The sequence below is a fragment of the Oncorhynchus kisutch genome, linkage group LG22 (assembly GCF_002021735.2).
Source record: "Oncorhynchus kisutch isolate 150728-3 linkage group LG22, Okis_V2, whole genome shotgun sequence".
NCBI lineage: Eukaryota > Metazoa > Chordata > Actinopteri > Salmoniformes > Salmonidae > Oncorhynchus > Oncorhynchus kisutch.
In genome coordinates this window covers 45,832,526-45,852,752 of record NC_034195.2, presented here as the reverse complement: position 1 = coordinate 45,852,752, position 20,227 = coordinate 45,832,526, and the positions used below count along the sequence as shown (strand labels likewise).

Genomic DNA, 20,227 nt, shown 5'->3' with positions numbered 1-20,227 from the left:
TGGCTTTGCGCATGCTCAATAATATCTAGTGGTTACTATACCCGGAAAAGAACGAGTTCGAGGCAGAAAATTACTTCTCTCTTTGATCTTAATTATTCCGTATTAACGGAAGTCTGCCATAATGCGACGTTTCGGTTCTGTGCAGCAAAAGATATCTTGTGTGTTTTTGACTGAGGTGAAAGAGGAACAATCCAGAAAACGCGAATGTCAAGTGAGTATGAGTTACTGCAGATAGCAGCTAACGTTAGATCGCTAACGTGCGTTGCTAACTAGTTAGGTAAAATAACAGGTAAAATAACTCAAATTAACAGTTAGAATATATCCTAAATACTACTGTATACATTAATGGTTTTCTAGATTAATGTTGTATTTGTTTTCCTAATAGCTACGTTTTGTAATGATTCTTACTCTGCACAATAGTTAGGTGGATACTAAGCTAATGCTAACTAGCTAAAACGTCAACACAGCAGCAGTTTATTGGTTAGTGATGCAGTCTGATGTTACCCCATTGAATGAAAACCAGAGCCATGTTTAGTACGAAAACGTGGAACGTTGCAGATAGAAATGCCATGACTAAAGCTGACGTGATTTAATATTATATATACCAAAGAGATGTTTGCTCTAGCTACATCATACATTTCTATCAACGTTGTCCTGCTGATCGCGGCACAGTTGAGCTCTTGAAATGTGTCCACTGTAAGGGTGATTTCACCATCTTCTCTCTTTTGTGGCACCAATATGAGGGGTTATGGCAGGGGAAACGGTGCTACAGAATAAACGGCTATTTATTCTGTTACCAATTATATTTACATGTTCATAGTATCTTCTGATTACAATTATTCTCTCATATTTTAACTAAATGCAATCTATTAACCTCCAAAATGTAAGTTAGTATATCTAGCTGTCTGATAACACATTCTGATAGAATGGCTTGTCTTGCACAAGGTAAAAACCCAGAGTGGATTGTTAGAAAAAGATCTTGGTAACTTTCTAAACATAGCAATGTGAAGGCAAGGAGAACTCAAATCACAAAATAGGTGAAAGGAACTGGCAAAAGAGTTGAGTCCTCATTCAAAGGCAAGGGAAGTGTGAATACAAAGAGAACAGTTATTTAGCTTTTTTTCTTTTTACCCCAGAGTTAGAGTGTGAAATATGAGATATGTGAAAACACCATAAGATGCACATATCTTTATGTATATTCTATGACAACAAACACATTTCAATTGATATGGCACAATACAACAAAATATGACCATAGTTTTTAGGTTATGATTGATATATATTTTTTTAGCAACTTTGATTTACCGGTAGCTGCTAAAAAAGACAGTCAGTTGCACGTACTATGCAGGAAATCTTTGCTGTAATGATATGTCCCTCTTCGTTATCTTTTTTTCTAACAGCAATTTCAGGTTGTAGCCACTGAAAACGTGAACCCTATAGCACTGGAATCGAATATTGACTGTGCACTTGCCACAGAAAAGCTGGATGGCACCTGCTGCTATGTTTCAATTTATAAAGGTGAGCGTTGAACTGCATAAATTAACATTGCAGTCCACACACCTGGGCCTTTATACCCTCGTTATGGAAAAAATGAAGCTCCCTCAATGAAATGTCTACACTGTAAATGGTTTCTTTCTTTTCCAGGGCAATCATACCTCTGGGCTCGACTAGATCGGAAGCCCACCAAGCAGGCAGACAAGAGGTTCAAGAAGCATCAGTATTCCCACAAAAGTTACAAAGGTTTTACGTGGAATGTGAAAGAAGACTTTAAGACGGTTCCAGAGTCTTGGGTCCCGGCACACAGAGTTCAGCACCACAATGGACAGCCTGTACCAGATGACCACGGACACATCCCAGGTGGGACACTATATATGGACACACAACTCGAGCTGGTTTCCCGGACATTGATTAACTAAAAGGCCTGTCACTCGCTTTTCACTATTTTCTATTTACAAATGGTATGTCCTTTAAATGGAAACTAAAATACTGATTGTACTTTTTCAATGTATGTTTAGGTTGGGTTCCAGTGGAGAAAGACAACAAGCAGTACTGTTGGCACTCGTCTGTTGTGGACTATGATGCTGGTGTAGCGCTGGTTCTGAGGCCCAGTGCTGACAAGGAAGACCTGCTAGAGATCACCATGGTACAACTGGCGGATCTCCTGGAGCAAACCCTGGAGCTTATTGGAACCAACGTCAATGGGAACCCATATGGTAAATGTGACATACAGTCCAAGTCCTCCACTGTACATGTATACATGCACTTCTGAACGTGGCCTTTTAGCAAGATCATCTAAATATTGTGTTGTTTCTGACAGGGTTGGGAAGTAAAAAGCAGCCTGTCCACGTCCTGGTTGCCCATGGGAGTGTACACATCAGGAACCCTCCCCCGGTGGACTACCAGCAGTTGTGTTCCTGGTTCCAGGACAGCCAGGAGGGCCGTGTTGAGGGCATCGTCTGGCACTGTAATGACGGGACACTGGTTAAGGTAAGCGCTCTAGAACCCATCAGAGGCTCCTATTATGCAATTAAATTGAGACTTGGACTGTGGTATGTCTTCAGATTTTCTTTGTTAGTTTTCTTTCATCACATCATAATGAAATTATGAAAAGTGTGTTATTTTGTTACCTCCAGGTCAGAAGCTTTGACATTTAAGTGGTAAAACCAGTGTTTGTTTGTTTGGCTGTAGCTCCATCGTCATCACCTGGGACTGAGATGGCCGGATGGCGACACCATCCTGAATGCTCGGCCTGTGGTCGTCCACGTCGACGGGACCAAACGAGAGTATGACATCACCAGCAAGGACTTGTTTACATCTCTATCCCAGTTAAACGGACATCGCTTCAGCAGACTGCAGGACATCCAGTTTGACCCTTAACCTTTATTTAACCAGGAAGTCCTATTTAGGTCAGAAGACCTTTATCCCTAAATCCACCAGGATCTGCCCGGAGTCTTAAGAAACATTCCTGTTTGTAATTATCCATGAGTCAGTGGGGTCGGTCAGGCTCACTTGGGGTAATAATGTCTCATAGTGATTATGTGAAGGTCTATGTCCTTAGTGTTGGAAATGTGTGATAGCAGTGCAGCAATGGCAGCTTTCTGTGTTATCACTTTCATTCATCCCTCCATCCCATTCATTTTTCCCATAGGGATTTTACCCTATGACAGACAATGTCAGTATACAACAAGTTATTGCTCACGTATACCCTGTAATCATATAGCACTAGAAAGCTTAGATTCACAGCTATCCATCAGATACATTCTTGCAATGTTCAGGTCAACAGAACTTTGACCTCTATGGTACATATTATGAATTAATATGGGGCAGCTACGCTTTTGGATTGTATCTTCGGTGATAGGAACACCACATTTCACACGCTCAGCTAGAACAGGGTTTAAAAAATATTTGTATACAGGGCCACTACAGCATTAACCCCACTGAAGCCTTTTTCCAATATGGCTGCCAAACAACTCAATTGGGTGTTATCGGATACATTTCGCATTACCATACCTGTATGGAATATAATTGTATTAGAATACATCTTGATTTAGACTAACTATGTGTAATGGTTTGCTGCTCTCATCATCCAGATATTAGGTTAAAACGTATTGGCATTCCTATGGAATTTTACATTGTTAATGAAAACAGTTAATATAATTTTCATCAGCTCACATCCATGTCTATTCACATGTACATATCCATGTTTGAAGATTAAATATAGCAATTACTGATCATAACAGCTTCTTGGGCATATTCTAACCGCAATTTAACATTGTTATGTTATAGCACACCTGGCTAATTTGGTTGTGTATTCTACATCACTAAGAACATTTCAAGATATTATTGGGAATAATATACTTTTTTCATACAGGTATGGTAATGCAACATTTATCCAATAAGACCCTTTTTAGTTGTTTGGCGGCCATGTTGGGGGAAAAAATTGTGGGGTTCATGCGTGAATCCTGTGATTCACTCCATAAAAACAATCTCTCTAGGAAAGCACTCCACACTAAGGTGGTCCTGAACATTCTAAGAATGTCTCTGATGGAACGCAGAGAAAGCTACCATTGCTGTACTACTATCAGACATTTTCTAACTCGAGGGACAGACCTTAAAAAGAAATCACTGAGATGTCGTCACCACAAGAGAGCCTGACGGCATAGATTTAGGGGCCTTGCTCCAGGACTGTAAGCTTCCATACTGTATTACCATTAGTATGGTTGAACCAGACTAAATAGTGGGGTCACCAGTGAAACAATGGTGAGTGCAGTGTTCAATCTGGTTTAACCTGGCTATATGTCTTCCAACATGAACGAACCTGCCCAATAAAAAGCCTGTAAATATATTGAATATGTGTAGCCTAAGTATCATGTAAATGTACATATATTTTGACCAAATATCTATTTCAAAAGCTATTCCAAATGGTTTTTGCCCTTAAATTAAAAGCAGTTTGGCCACTGATATACACATATGCACATTAAATCTGCTTTATTGATAGAAGTAACGCAATAGAAAACGTATCAAACACAATCTAGCCAACATACTGTGCCTTCAGAAAGTACTTTTTACACATTTTGTTGTGTTGCAGCCTGAATTTCAAATGGATTAATTTGAGATTTTGTGTCACTGGCCTATACAATACCTCAATGTCCAAGTGGAATTATGTTTTTAAATTAAAAAAGAAAAGCTGAAATGTCTTAAGTCAAGTATTCAACCCCTTTGTTATGGAAAAAAAGTTAACATTTTCAAAAGTTCAATAGATTAAAAAAAAACATGATTTTTGATGCAGAATCCTAGAGGAAACCCTGGTTCAGTCTGCTTTCCAACACACTGGGAGACAAATTCACCTTTCAGCAGGACAATAATCTAAAACACAAGGCTAAATTTACATTGGAGTTGCTTATCAAGGCATTGAATGTTCCTGAGTGGCCTAGTTACATTTTTGATTTAAATCAGCTTGAAAATGTATGGCAAGACTTGAAATTGTCTATAGCAATGACCAACAACCAACTTGACAGAGTTTGAAGAATTGTAAAAACAATAATGTGCAAATATTGTACAATCCAGGTGTGCAAAGCTCTTAGAGAAGTACGCAGAAATACTCACAGCTGTAATCACTGCCAAAGGTGATTCTAACATGTATTGATTGATTGACTCAGGGGTGTGAATACTTATGCAAATTAGATATGTACTTCATTTTCAATACATTTGTAAACATTTCTAAAAAGACATTTTCACTTAGTCATTATGGTGAATTGTGTGTAGATGGATCAACATAAATAAAATACATTCAGGCTGTAACACAACAAAATGTGGAATAAGGTGTATGAATATTTTCTGAAGGCACTGTATACAAATGTACAAAACTGTTTGACATGTAAAATCCCTGCTACATTGTTTGAACAAAACTGCCTCAGGAGGAGAAACACAATTACATTCAACTTCATCTTCTAGACGACATTCACATTAAAACCATATAAATACTATATATTTAAGACATTTAATGGTTTAAAAGGCACAATATCCATCCTGTGTTAGCTGATGGACACATCAGGGATATCTGCAGCTGCTACACCAAACTGTTCACACACTTTCTTCAGTTGCTCCTCCAGAACAATGTTCTTCTTCACCTCCAGATTGTAATTAAACTTCAGATCCTCAATCTCCTCAAAGAATGTCGGGTCAAAGTTCTCCAGTTCCATCTTCATCTTTTTTACTTCGGCCTGGAATCGGGAAGGTAAATCAAAAATATGTTCACAGAGAAATAGATACAATTTGTTTGAATGTTTTTACTTTTCTACACTCAAAACAACCCAAATAGATGAGGTAATAGATCGGAGAAGTCCCAATACCTGCAAGTGTTTTTTTTCCTCTCCAGTGGCCTTCAGCAGGGCTTGTAGCTCCTCATACCCTGACGACAAAAACATGACACTTGTTGATGTGCAAATTGTGCTAGTTAGTTACTGCGCCTGTTTAGGTTCTGCATCATTCCTGAACAGTACAAGTTTTGTTTGACATCACAGAACATGCATGAACACATCAATAATGCACATCTTCCACCTTGAAGTGGAAACTTGTCAAACAGGACCACTTTGCTTTTACATGTCTCACCTGGCCCAGCAGAGGTTGTCTCATACTTCTTAGTGTAGTCACTATACTTCTGTACCAGCTCTTCCTTCTCCCTCTCAAGCTGGTTATTGGTCAATCTAAAGACAAAATGGGATAGACATTCCTGTGTGACTAATGGATGGCAAATCAAATGTATAATTTTCATCACCAAATTTGACCCGTTGGTGTAGTAATGGATATTACAAACATAAATGCAGTTTTCAATTTCCTTCACTTTGGTTTACATTAACATATGGTTCACACATAGCTAACGCATTCCCATGTTAGATATGTGTGAACCATATGTTTGTAATGCTATTGTATGCAAAGGCAATCAGGTTAGATGTATCACAAGTTTGTCTACATTGAAGAGCTGGCCTATAGGACATATTCACCTCGCTGACTGGAACTCCTTGGCGAGGCCTGACTCAGTGTTTGCTGTGGTGGGAAAGTTGTTTAACAGCTTCACCTTCAGAACAAACAAAAACTGTTTTCACCACCATGAAAATAATGTAGCATAGTACTAGAATGCTACTTCATTTTCTTTATATAAACAATCTGGTTTGATTGGCCCAGAAGTAGTACACTACTTTTGAACAGAGCCCTATGAGCCGTGGTTAAAAGTATTGAACTATATAGGGAACAGGGTGCCATTTGAGGCTCAACCATTGAGAAAAATTAAGAATCGCACAGTGATTTCACAGTGAAATCACTGTGCGATTCTTAATTTTTCTCTGTGTGGAGCTCTTACGCTTACCTGCTCCTGTAGTTGGCTGGCGACTCGCTGTGCTTTCTCCTCCCTCTCACTGGCCTCTCGCAGCTGCAGCCTGAGCTCTGAGAGACTGGAGTTCTTCTGGCTGATGTCCTGTTCCAGTGCTTTCATCTTACTCTCAAACATCCTGAAGGGAGGGAAACCAACCCCTTTTCAGTCAGCTATCTAGTTTCAAGACACCCCAATGTAGTCTACGTTGGCTTGGTATTCTACCAGATCTAGATGTTTGTTCTTTAGGTCAGTGGTTCCGAAACTGTCAGTCGGGACCCACTTGTAGGTTGTGGCAGGGGTCCATGCAGGTCACGGGATAAAAAATGTTGTGCATTGCAATTTTATGAACAGTACCAGTCAAAAGTTTGGACACACCTCATTCCAGGGTTTTCTTATTTTGTACATTGTGGAATAATAGTGAAGACATCAAAACTATGAAATAATACATGGAATCATGTAGTAACCAAAAAAGTGTTAAATTCTTCAAAGTAGCCACCCTTTGCCTTGATGACAGCTTTGCACACTCTTGGCAGTCTCTCAACCAGCTTCATGAGGTAGTCACCTGGAATGCATTTCAATTAACAGGTGTGCTTTATTTTTAATTTGTGGAATTTCTTTCCTTCTTAATGAGTTTGAGCCAATCAGTTGTGTTGTGAAAAGGTAGGGGTGGTATACAGAATATAGCCCTGTTTGGTAAAAGACCAAGTCCATATTATGGCAAGAACAGCTCAAATAAGCAAAGAGAAACAACAGTCCATCATTACTTTAAGACACGAAGGCCAGTCAATCCAGAAAATTGAAGAGGTGACTCCGGGATGCTGGTCTTCTAGGCAGAGTTGAAAAAAAAAATCCATATCTCAGACTGGCCAATAAAAATAAAATATTAAGATGAGCAAAAGAACACAGACGCTGGACAGAGGAACTCTGCATAGAAGGCCAGCATTCCTGAGTCGCCTCTTCAGTGTTGACGTTGAGGCTGGTGTTTTGTGGGTACTATTTAATGAAGCTTCCAGTTGAGGACTTGTGAGGCATCTGTTTCTCAAACTAGACACTCTAATGTACTTGTCCTCTTGCTCAGTTGTGCACCGGGGCCTCCCACTCTTTATATTCTGGCTAGAGCCAGTTGACGCTGTTCTGTGAAGGGAGTAGTACACAGCGTTGTACGAGATCTTCAGTTTCTTGGCAATTTCTCGCATGGAATAGCCTTAATTTCTCAGAACAAGAATAGACTGACAAGTTTCAAAAGAAAGTTCTTTGTTTCTGGACATTTTGAGCCTGTAATCGAACCCACAAATGCTGATACTCCAGATAGTTTAAAGACGGCCAGTTTTTATTGCTTCTTTAATCACAACAACAGCTTTCAGCTGTGCTAACATAATTGCAAAAGGGTTTTCTAATGATCAATTAGCCTTTTAAAATGATAAACTTGGATTAGCTAACACAATGTGCCATTGGAACACAGGAGTGATGGTTGTTGATAATGAGCCTCTGTACGCCTCTGATTTTCTTTAAAAAACAAGGACATTTCTATGTGACTCCAAACTTTTGAAAGGTAGCGTATATATTTTTAAATAATAGCCTATAATCTTGGAGAACTTACAATCAACAAAAGAAACACTAGGCAATCAGGCCCCCATTGATTTTGTTATAATGTTTGAGCATAAACACAGCATTAACCATGGTAAAATGTGTAGAATTGCAGGAAATTAGCTTAACTACAACATTTTCTGCTGCCAAGATGATATATTTTTTTACTTAGTCTTTGGTCTATGTATGTTTTTTCACCGCTCAACCCTTATGGTAGGTCGTGACTCAAAAGACACCTCAATTGGCGGGTCACGAAACAAAGTTTTAGAACCCCTGCTCTAGCTTATACATTAAGTAGTTACAGTCCAAGAAACATGGTTAGTGAGTTCGCTTGTGTCTTTTAGTCAGATGAGAACAGGAGTGAGGACTGAGTGGTTGACTTCGTTAATTTCAACGGATCCCTCACCTTGTTACCACAGTGGCCTTCCAGGTCTTACTTTCGACCCCCTCAGGGATGACCCTGGACTGGGCTGCCACTAGTTGTTGTCTGGCCTCCTCCAGCTCAGACTCCAGCTTCTCATTGGTCATCTCTAGACTGGTCTTGGCCATCCTCAGCCTCTCCGTAGCCTCAGTCTCCTGCAACACATTTTTTGAGACTTGACTAAATGTTGTAACTATGCATCCCATGAAAAGGGGATGGGGCGGAACACATACCCTTTTAATCTCTTTCCGTAAATGTTCGTTTTCCATCACAATTTTCTCCACTCCTTTGGTTTTGGTCTCTAGTCTGGAGCTCAGCTGTGTTTCTGTGTTTCTCTTGAGCTTCTCGTAATCATTCTAGAGAAGACGGAGAGCCAGAGGACAAAATGCATTTAAAAAACATTTGAACTTGAACAGCATAACAGCAGTTTTTTTTGAACAGCAGTTTTGAAGGGCTATAAGAGCTCCACTGGTTGTTAAACATGTAATAGGACATCTCATGCCCTATTACACAAGTAGTTCAACTAGAGTTCACCTTGAGTTTTTCATGCTTGCGTTCCAGAGCTGTGAGCTGTTCCTGACTCAGTGCTGCTGGAGTTTTCTTCAGCGTCTCGTTCTCCCTCTGCACCCTATCCACCACCCTCTTCATCAGCCCGATGGTCTTCTCCAACTCTGGCACAGTTTTACCGCTGCGACCCGCCTACAGTGGATAGGAAAGAGTTTCATTCAGTCGTGTGATCCAGTTGTTGTATAATACACTGTTACTAGATGGTTAAATTGACTGTAAAGTGAGAACCTCTCTACAAGCCATGTCAGTAAAACAAGAGTGAAAACAGACCGGTGGATAGAGTAGAATTACAGCCTGACCACATGGGAATACGACATCTGTATACACCGAGTTTACAAAACATTAAGAACACCTTTCTAATATTGTGTTGCTCATCTTCATCTCTATACTGATTGAAGTGGATTTAACAAGAGACATCAATAAAGGATCATAGTTCTTACCTGGATTCACCTGGTTAGTCTGTGTCATGGAAAGAGTCTTTGGTCTATGTATGTTTTTTCACCGCTCAACCCTTATGGTAGGTCGTGATTCAAAATGCACCTCAATTGGCGGGTCACGAAACACAGATTTAGAACCCCTGCTCTAGCTTATACATTAAGTAGTTACATGGTCAGTCTATGTCATGGAAAATACAATTATTGATTGTATGTTTGTTTACTCCATGTGTAACTCTGTGTTGTTGTATGTGTCGAACTGCTTTGCTTTATCTTGGCCAGCTCTCAGTTGTAAATGAGAACTTGTTCTCAACCTGGTTAAATAAAGGTGAAATAAAATGTAAAAAAAGAGCAGGTGTTCTAAATGTTTTGTATACTCAGTGTAGATACCTAGTCATCAGCGTACACAAGCAATTAAAGCACAAAAAAAAATCCCATGATTGAAACTTTTTCAGTCAAAAAATTCCATGGCAAACCTTTTGGCTCTAGAGAAAAAAGGGCAGTTATTTGAAAATATATATAAATATTAACCCTAAATAATAACCCCCCACAAAAAAATATTATTTTAGACTCAAACCTAATGCGTCATCCATATGACTAAAATCCATCGCAGAGACTGAGAACTTGCACAAGACCCCTGCACAAGACTAGGATTGACCTACCCCACGGACGTGGCCCAGTTTTTTCTCCACCTCCGCCTTTTCCTTCTTCAGAACGTTGTACATCTCTTTGAGGTCTGCAACTTGGTCCTATCAGTAAAGTAGAGAGGGTATCATTGGATAAGCTGGAAAACAAACATCTCTGGCAGGTCTTAACAGACCAAAGGTCTTAAAATCCACCTATCCACTGAGGTCTTAACTGGTTGCTTAACAGGGCTTAAGTTATTGGGCTTCAAGGCCCCAGTTGAAAGGGAGCTAATGATCTGCAGCTATGTTTTTAGTCAAACCCCCCCCCCCATAATGTATCTACCATACCTTTAGTCTGGGTAGGTCGTTGTTGGCCTGTTCCAGTTGAAAGCAGAGCTCCAGCTTCTCGGAGGAAAGCTTTAAGTTCTCTCTCTGAAGCTCGTACTCTTTCTGCGAGGGGGTGCCTGATGTCTAGAAGAAAGAAATAACAGCCGTCACACTTACGCAATCAGAATGTGACGAAGCACAAAAATAACAATTTATTAGGAGAGAAGAGGGAAGAGATGAAGGGAGCAAAGAAAGGAAGTGTAAGGTGGTGACCACATGGATTAACATACAAAAACGTAGCGCCTAGGACTGGAAGGAGGTACTATACACAGGGTTTGGCCGGGGTAGGCCGTCATTGTAAATAAGAATTTGTCCTTAACTGACATGCCTAGTTAAAATAAAGGTAAAAAAATAAATGAAACACAGACTGGGAGCCTATCAAGCCAAACACTACACACTTTCTGCTAGCTCAAACACTGCACTAGCATCTTGTCAGGGTGGAAGCCAGGGACAGCCTTTGGTACCTTATGAGTTTTGGGAGACATAGGTTTGAGCTTTTGTCTTATCTTCTCAATGTCATTGGTAATGACCTCAAGCTCGGCACCACGGGTACTCTCCGAAACAAACTCGAGCTTCCTGTCTGTGACATCGTCAATGTCGAGTTCCTTGATGACAAAACTGTCAGGTTCGCCGTCAATGAGGTCAGCACTGAGGTCAGCGATGACCTCCATTATGAAGTCCTCTTCTTTCCTGACGTTTCCTCCACTGTACCACTTAATTTCCATCTCCACCTCCCTCTGTGTCTCCATCTCCTCCATCTCTGTCTCCCCCTGTATCCTCTGCATTATCTGTATCCATCACACTACTCGACTGCTGTCACCTCTCCTTGCTCAGATGCAGGTTTCGCTGACTCAAGCCTCTCAGAGGTTGATGGCTCATTCTGGATTTAGGAGGTTTGGATCGTAGAAATAGAATGAATAGAAAGAATGTCCCCTATGGCATAATGGGTGGACTGGTGGCCATTGCGAGTGTACCCATAGGAGCAAAGCAGGAAGTAAAAATAATGGAAGAAAAAAGGAAGTGTACGGTGCACTTTTTATTTAACGTCCTGCTTTGCTCCTATGTGTACTCATCAACATGTGCTGTAATATGTTGATTATACTCAACTGACATTACAAAAAATCCATTATATTGCATGAGCCACATCAGTTAACATAATTTGAAGGAACATTCTATATTACAATGGAAATGATTGCATCACAATACCAGGCAGCCAGTGCGAGTGTACCAATGAGTTCACCAGTCAAATTGCCAGGGTTAGAGGTTCCAAGCCTGTTCTATTCATTCTATTTCTATGGTTTGGGTACACTCAAATCCAGCACAGTGTCACTTGTGGAATCCTGTCTGACAATGAGATTCTCCTCTGTGGTTATGTCCACTAGTTCAGCAACAGCCACCTCATTGACATTCTCTGACTCTGCGCCACTTTTTTCCAGGTTCTCCTGCGTGGACTCTCTGTCAGTCTCTTCTGTTTCCCCATCTCCCTCTCCTGTATCTTCAGTCTGTTCTTCATGTCCTCCCTCTCCAGTCTCATCTGTTCTTTCCTGTTCTCCACGCTCTGCCCTGCTTGGTTTCTCTGTCTGCTCGGTCTCAGGTACACAGTCATTTGTTCCATCAAAGACTGTCTGGGTTTCTTTCTGTTCTTGGTTTGGGTGTAGTGCCCCCTCCTTGTGGGCTGACGTGCCATCTCTCTGACAGGCTACACTGTCATTGGCTAAGAAGGTCAGGACCCTCTTTTTCTCATGTACGTCACCAACATCAAACGTCAGCGAACGAAGCTCTTTCAAGGACACGGACGGGGAGACCAAACTTCTCCCCTCCTTCACGAATGGGATTGAGGAGTGGGTGAAAGAGAGAAGTAGAAAAGAGAATAAAGAAAGTGTAGAAACCTAATGACTTAAATGTGAAATTAATGCAAACATACGTACATAGTGAGATGAAAGACAGTTGGCAATATTTGTAAACAGTGGTTGTCTGTTGTGTCTGAGTGAGTTTTCACAAACGTTCAACGTCAAGCCCGGCAGTTTAAGTATGTTTTCCTGTCTTGTTGTGTTTGTGTGTAAAAGGTAGTGCAGTCTTAGATCATATTTGAGTCAGTCAGTGTGTAGTCTTACAGAGGACTTCTGGCTCTCCAGGGAGTGAAGCCTATCCTCCAGGTAGTGGTTCCTCAGGTTCATGTCCTCCATGGCAGAATCTCTGGGTAGGGCCTGCTGCTGTCTGGAATGGACAGAGAGGAAAATGTTAGTCCTACAAGGGTTGGTCTGGTTATACTGCAAACACAATACATAATAGTGCTGTCGATGTGTTCCCACCATCTTATTTGTCCACCAGAAAAAGCCCTATGATTTTGAGCTTCTAAAGAAAAAGAGTTGCTATTAAACGAACCAACAGCAGCACATTTTACAATGTCTGAAACACCTACTTTATGGTGAGGATCTGTTGCTCCAGTTCAGCGTTCCTCCTCTTCAGCTCAACCAGTTCTTTCTCAGACTCCTGTGTCCTCACCCCCACCACCTGATCTACCGTCACACCACGACCCTTCAGTTTCCTCTGCAGACCTGCCTTCTCCTGCTCCAGTCTGAACACAGACGGACAACCAGGGACATGGCACAACTTAAGACCATATGGCTAAGGAGTATTGGAGTGAAGGAGTGAGTGAGTGTTCGATATCTATTGTGTATGAGTAAGCAGGGTCATGTGCTTCTGTGAACCTTTTGTTGGTATTGTCCGTGTGCATGTGCGTCCGTGTGTGTCAGTGAAAATGTCAGTACTTAGTATGTCTTCATGAAGTGTGTGGGATGTATATGTTTCTTATGGTGTGTGCATGGTGTGGCTAAATCCCTTGCACCATGAGTGTCTTGGCTCTAACCTGGCGTAGAGCTCCTTGAGAGTACTCAGCTGCTTAGAGACAGACTCGGTTTCCCTCTCCTTCTCCTTCAGAATGTTCCTCACTTTCTCCATCCTGGCCTGCCACTTCTTGCCCTCCTCCCACCGTACTATTTCTTCTTTATTTGTCTGCAGGATAGATAGTGTGATGATGAGGCATGTCACACATAGGTTCCTTTCAATCCTCAAATACCTTGTATTTGTGAATGTCCATGAAATACAGGAATATAATTATAGGATCTCTATGGAGCCAACATGCAGTGGGACAGGGAGGGAGGGATCAAATCAAATCTGATTGGACACATGCGCTGAATACAGGTGTAAACCTTACTGTGAAATTCTTTCTTACAAGTCCTTAACCAACAATGCAGTTCATGAAATAGAGTTAATGAAATATTTACTAAATCAACTAAAGTCAAACAAATCTAATCAATCAAAAAGTTACACAATAAATGTACATAACAATAATGAGGCTATATACAGGGGGTACCAGTACAGAGTCAATGTGGAGGCTATATACAGGTGGTACCAGTACTGAGTCAATGTGGAGGCTATATACAGGGGGTACCAGTACAGAGTCAATGTGGAGGCTATATACAGGTGGTACCAGTACCGAGTCAATGTGGAGGCTATATACATGGGGTAGCAGTACCAAGTCAATGTGGAGGCTATATACAGGGGGTACCGGTACCGAGTCAATGTGGAGGCTATATACAGGTGGTACCAGTACCGAGTCAATGTGGAGGCTATATACAGGGGGTACCAGTACAGAGTCAATGTGGAGGCTATATACAGGTGGTACCAGTACCGAGTCAATGTGGAGGCTATATACATGGGGTAGCAGTACCAAGTCAATGTGGAGGCTATATACAGGGGGTACCAGTACCGAGCCAATGTGGAGGCTATATACAGGGGGTACCGGTACCGAGTCAATGTGGAGGCTATATACATGGGGTAGAAGTACCAAGTCAATGTGGAGGCTATATACAGGGGGTACCAGTACCGAGTCAATGTGGAGGCTATATACATGGGGTAGCAGTACCAAGTCAATGTGGAGGCTATATACAGGGGGTACCGGTACCGAGTCAATGTGGAGGCTATATACATGGGGTAGCAGTACCAAGTCAATGTGGAGGCTATATACAGGGGGTAGCAGTACCGAGCCAATGTGGAGGCTATATACAGGGGGTACCGGTACCGAGTCATTGTGGAGGCTATATACAGGGGGTACTGTTACCAAGTCAATGTGGAGGCTATATACAGGGGGTACCAGTACACAGTCAATGTGGAGGCTATATGCAGGGGGTACCAGTGCCAAGTCAATGTGGAGGCTCTATACAGGGGGTACCAGTACCAAGTCAATGTGGAGGCTATATGCAGGGGGTACCAGTACCGAGTCAATGTGGAGGCTATATACAGGGGGTACCGGTACCAAGTCAATGTGGAGGCTATATGCCCCCATACCTTTATTTAACTAGGCAATTCAGTTAAGAACACATTCTTATTTTCGATGACGGCCTAGGAACGGTGGGGCAACTGCCTTGTTCAGGGGCAGGACGACAGATTTTCACCTTGTCAGCTCGGGGGACCCAATAATTTTGCACGCCCAATTTTTCAGTTTTTGATTTGTTAAAAAAGTTTGAAATATCCAATAAATGTCGTTCCACTTCATGATTGTGTCCCACTTGTTGTTGATTCTTCACAAAAAATAAAGTTTTATATCTTTATGTTTGAAGCCTGAAATGTGGCAAAAGGTTGCAAAGTTCAAGGGGGCCGAATACTTTCGCAAGGCACTGTATGGATAGTATTTGAATAGAAAAGGTGTGTACAGTAGTAGTTATAGAGGATGAGCCTTGACTAGAATACAGTAGATACAGTTTAAGTTGGAAGTTTACATACACTTAGAATGGAGTCATTAAAACTCATTTTTCATCCACTCCACAAATTTCTTGTTAACAAACTATAGTTTTCTCAAGTCGGTTATGACATCTACTTTGTTCATGACACAAGTAATTTTTCCAACAATTGTTTACAGACAGATTATTTTGCTGTATCACAATTCCAGTGGGTCAGAAGTTTACATACACTAAGTTGACTATGCCTTTAAACAGCTTGGAAAATTCCAGAAAATGATGTCATGGCTTTAGAAGCTTCTGATAGGCTTATTGACATCATTTGAGTCTATTGGAGGTGTACCTGTGGATGTATTTCAAGACCTACCTTCAAACTCAGTGCCTCTTTGCTTGACATCATGGGGAAATCAAAAGAAATCAGCCAAAACTTCAGAAAAAAATTGTAGACCTTCACAAGTCTGGTTCATCCTTGGGAGCAATTTCCAAACACGTGAAGGTACCATGTTCATCTGTACAAACAATGTTACGCAAGTATAAATACCATGGGGCCACGCAGCCGTCATACCGCTTAGGAAGGAGACGCGTTCTGTCTCCTAGAGATGAATGTACTTTGGTGCGAAAAGTGCAAATCAATCCCAGAACAACAGCAAAGGACCTTGTGAAGATGTGGAGGAAACAAGTACAAAAGTATCTATATCCACAGTAAAACGAGTCCTATATCAACATAACCTGAAAGGCCGCTCAGCAAGGAAAAAGCCACTGCTCCAAAACCGCCCTAAAAAAGCCAGACTACGGTTTTCAACTGCACATGGGGACAAAGATTGTACTTTTTGGAGAAATGTCTTCTGGTCTGATGAAACAAAAATAGAACTGTTTGGCCATAATGACCATTGTTATGTTTGGAAGAAAAAGGGGGAGGCTTGCAAGCCAAAGAACACCATCCCAATCGTGAAGCACGGGGGTGGCAGCATCATGTTGTTGGGGTGCTTTGCTGCAGGAGGGACTGGTGCACTTCACAAAATAGATGGCATCATGAGGAATGAAATTACGTGGATATATTGAAGCAACATCTCAAGACATCAGCCAGGAAGTTAAAGCTTGGTTGCAAATGGGTCTTCCAAATGGACATTCACCCCAAGCATACTTCCAATGTTGTAAAATGGCTTAAAAACAACAAAGTCAAGGTATTGGAGTGGCCATCACAAAGCCCTGACATCAATCCTATAAAACATTTGTGGGCAGAACTAAAAAAGTGTGTGCAAGCAAGGAGGCCTACAAACCTAACTCTGTTACACCAGCTCTGTCAGGAGGAATGGGCCAAAATTCATCCAACTTATTGTGGGAAGCTTGCAGAAGGCTACCCGAAACATTTAACCCAAGTTAAACAATTTAAAGGCTATGCTACCACATACTAATTGAGTGATTAAGTGTACGTAAACTTCTGACCCACTGGGAATGTGATGAAAGAAATTAAAGCTGAAATAAATAATTCTCTCTACTATTATTTCACATTACACATTCTTAAAATAAAGTGGTGATCCTAACTGACCTAAGACAGGACATTTTTTACTAGGATTAAATGTCAGGAATTGTGAAAAACTGAGTTTAAATGTATTTGGCTAAGGTGTATGTAAACTTCTGACTTCAACTGTACCTGAAGTGGGTAAAACAGTATGTACTCACCTTGTCATCCTTTAGGCCAAGACCTTTCCTTTCTGTTGTTGACTCTGGTACACTTCTCCTTTCCAGCTCCGACTCCAACTTACGGATCTTCTTCTGCAGTGCCTCTACTGTGGGCCCCTTTCCCTCAGGCTCAGATTGACCCTGCACACACAAACAGTCATAATTATTTACAGTTAAACAATTTTTTTTGACACACAGACATATGCGCACATGCTGACACGCTCCCACATACACAATTTAAACAATTACATAGATTGATAACACAAATAGATGATCAATCAAACACACTAACAGAGTCGCCCCCCACCCCCCAATCAATTGATAAATTACACAACTATTGTCCATCCAATTGGATTACATAATAATAATAATAATGAAATAAGCATATTCCCACGAAACAAGTCGGACTGTGTCACTGACCTGCAGTCCGCTGTTGAGTCTCTTGATTCGCTGTTTGAGTTCCTGGATCTCCTCGTCTCTCTCTTCCTTCTCCCCCTGCAGCTTGCTCTGGGTCTTCAGGCTCTTCTGGAGGTCCTTGTTCAAGCCCTCTACCTCCTCCTTCAGGGTGTTCTCCCTCCCCCTCCCTGCCTTCACAGCCTCCTTCGCCCCCTGGAGCTCTTCGTTTAGCTCCTGCACACGAGCCTGATGGAAATAACCAGATTGGTATGCATTCAAGGGATATACTGTTATGTAAATTATGTAAGCGCTAGTTCATTAATAGCACGGTACCTAATATGCTATGAGACTGAGAGAGTGATGGGGACCAACCTTGAGGTCCTTGGTATGCTTGTCTACCAGCAGCTGGACATTGAGGCTATCCTCTCTGTGAGATGCATTGGCTATGATCTGCTGCTCCGCATGGGACGTCATCTCTGCCCTCAGCGCCAACAGGGCCTTACTCAGAGCCTGAGAGAAAGAGAGAGAAAGGGGGAAAAAGGGAAAGGGAGATGGAGAGGATGAAGTGAGAGGCATAATATAGTTCCGGTCTGTTTAGTCAGTCTATTGTGACGTTTGGCAGTCATGTTCATGCTCCCAAGATGCTATAATTACACTGACACAGTTCTATAGAGAGCAGACCATAAGACCAACAAACACAGTAGTGGCCAAATATATTGCCACCCTTGCACTTTTCTCAAATAATTCCCTATTTCTCCTAAAATGAGCCGGCATTTTTTTTAAATACACTTTTGGTCTCCACACCTTGTTATTGGAATTTCAACATTTCAGAACCAATTTTATTTTTGTAAACTTACATTGACAATTTTAATTTCACAAATGGCATGGACAAAATTATTGGCACCCCGGAGCCTTTACTTGGTTGCACAGCCTTTGGCCAAGATAACTTTCAACAAATGCTTCTTGTAGTCATCAATGAGCTTGCTACACTATTCTACAGGCAATATGGCCCACTCTAAAGCAGCAAACTGCTCTAATTCTTTAATGTTTGAAGGGTGCACTGCACCAACTACTGTTTCCAGCTCTCGCCATAGGTTATGGATGTGATTTCCAGAACAGTCCAGCGTTTCTTTTTGAACCATTCCAGAGTGCTTTTTATGTGTGCTTGGGGTTGTTGTCCTGCTGGAAGACCCATAACCTTCAAAGGCGACCCAGTTTTTGGACACTGAGTTGAACATTGAAACCGGGTCTCCATTGAAGGTTTCGGGTCTTAGAGCAGGACAATGAACCCAAACACACATTAAAAACCACCTAGGAATGTTTAAGAGATGCTAGACTGTTCTGGAGTGGCTAGCGAAGAGTCCAGATCTGAATCACATCCATAACCTATGGCGAGATCTGAAAACAGTAGTTGGTGGAAGGAACCCGTCAAACATTGAAGAATTTTAGCAGTTTGCTGCTGAAAAGTGGGCAACATTGTCAGTAGATAAGCTCATTGATGGTTAGTGTTTGTCTGCAGTTATCTTGGCCAAAGGCTGTGCAACCAAGTACTAGCTCTGGGATGCCAATAATTTTGTCCATGCCATTTGTTCTGCAATGTTGAAATTCCAATAACAAGGTGTGGTGGCCAAAAATTTTCAATCAATAAAATTCAATCACATTTATTTTTAAAGCCCTTTTTACATCAGCAGTTGTTACAAAGTGCTTATACAGAAAACCAGCTTAAAACCCCAAACAGCAAGCAATGTAGATGTAGAAGCACGGTGGCTAGGAAAAACTCCTTAGAAAATCCAGCATAGAAAGGCAGGAATGTAGGAAGAAACCTAGAGAGGCACCAGGCTCTGAGGGGTGGTAAAGTCCTCTTCTGGCTGTGCTGGGTGGAGATAAGAGTACATGACCATCAACTTATTTGAGAAGAAATAGGGAATTATTTAAGAAAGGTGCAAGGGTGCCAATATATCTGGCCACAACTGTATCTTCCTAGTCTTCACCTTCAGTTGTTTCTCTTTCTGGTTGAGCTGTGCTTTGAGTCTCTCCACCAGGTTCTTCATGGTGTTGCTGGGCGAGCGGACGTTGGCCTGTTTCTGGGCCTCCAGCTCTGTGCGGAGGTAGTGCAGCTCCTTCTCCATCTGACCCAGCTGAGCCCGCTGCTCCTCAGCCTCCCCTGACATAGCTTTGGCCTGGGCTGCATGACGCTCCTCCAGCCTGGAACACACACAGTGGGGTTAAGCTAAACACAGGGCACAGGTCAAATTGGTTAAACACAGTTTGTATAGATAGGATGAAATGACCGACAAAGACAACTAAAGAATCAACATTTTGTGAGTTAAACAAGCCTAATCCTAGTTTCCATATAGCTTTATCATTCATTGTTTCTTTCTAACTTTTCCTAGGCCTGGGATGACATCAAATTCACTATTCCTGATCACATACAGCAGGCCAACGTAAATGCAGATCTCAATTCTCAATTACATGACAGATCAGGTAAACAATGTATGTAGCTTAGCACTGAGTAT

At 41.5% G+C, this 20,227-nt stretch overlaps 2 protein-coding genes across 3 annotated transcripts in view; one reads left to right on the top strand and one right to left on the bottom strand.

The window, feature by feature from the left end:
* Nucleotides 1-4,762, top strand: rlig1 (RNA 5'-phosphate and 3'-OH ligase 1). Its single transcript, XM_020456330.2, has 6 exons — nt 1-211; nt 1,401-1,518; nt 1,645-1,857; nt 2,016-2,213; nt 2,318-2,487; nt 2,689-4,762. The coding sequence occupies exons 1-6, from the start codon at nt 122-124 to the stop codon at nt 2,875-2,877; spliced, it is 978 nt and encodes a 325-aa protein (XP_020311919.1). The 5' UTR covers nt 1-121; the 3' UTR covers nt 2,878-4,762.
* cep290 (centrosomal protein 290) overlaps nt 4,232-20,227 on the bottom strand; it is a 58,810-nt gene continuing 42,814 nt past the window's right edge. For both annotated transcript variants that reach the window (XM_031801480.1, XM_031801481.1), the window contains 17 exons: nt 19,703-19,916; nt 18,084-18,221; nt 17,736-17,957; nt 17,316-17,456; nt 13,763-13,908; nt 13,316-13,471; nt 13,008-13,110; nt 10,855-10,977; nt 10,543-10,629; nt 9,414-9,578; nt 9,113-9,235; nt 8,865-9,034; nt 6,866-7,007; nt 6,504-6,577; nt 6,112-6,206; nt 5,853-5,911; nt 4,232-5,723 (listed from right to left, as the gene is read on the bottom strand). In XM_031801480.1, the coding sequence (XP_031657340.1) occupies nt 5,535-5,723; nt 5,853-5,911; nt 6,112-6,206; nt 6,504-6,577; nt 6,866-7,007; nt 8,865-9,034; nt 9,113-9,235; nt 9,414-9,578; nt 10,543-10,629; nt 10,855-10,977; nt 13,008-13,110; nt 13,316-13,471; nt 13,763-13,908; nt 17,316-17,456; nt 17,736-17,957; nt 18,084-18,221; nt 19,703-19,916 (2,347 nt within the window). In that variant the 3' untranslated portion in view covers nt 4,232-5,534. The remainder of the gene's footprint in view (nt 5,724-5,852; nt 5,912-6,111; nt 6,207-6,503; nt 6,578-6,865; nt 7,008-8,864; nt 9,035-9,112; nt 9,236-9,413; nt 9,579-10,542; nt 10,630-10,854; nt 10,978-13,007; nt 13,111-13,315; nt 13,472-13,762; nt 13,909-17,315; nt 17,457-17,735; nt 17,958-18,083; nt 18,222-19,702; nt 19,917-20,227) is intronic.

Coding starts and splice junctions, on each gene's coding strand:
- rlig1 (XM_020456330.2), top strand. CDS start 122: ATGCGACGTTTCGGTTCTGTGCAGCAAAAGATATCTTGTGTGTTTTTG. Junction 212..1,400: donor CCAGAAAACGCGAATGTCAA/GTGAGTATGAGT, acceptor TTTTTCTAACAG/CAATTTCAGGTTGTAGCCAC. Junction 1,519..1,644: donor CTATGTTTCAATTTATAAAG/GTGAGCGTTGAA, acceptor TTTCTTTTCCAG/GGCAATCATACCTCTGGGCT.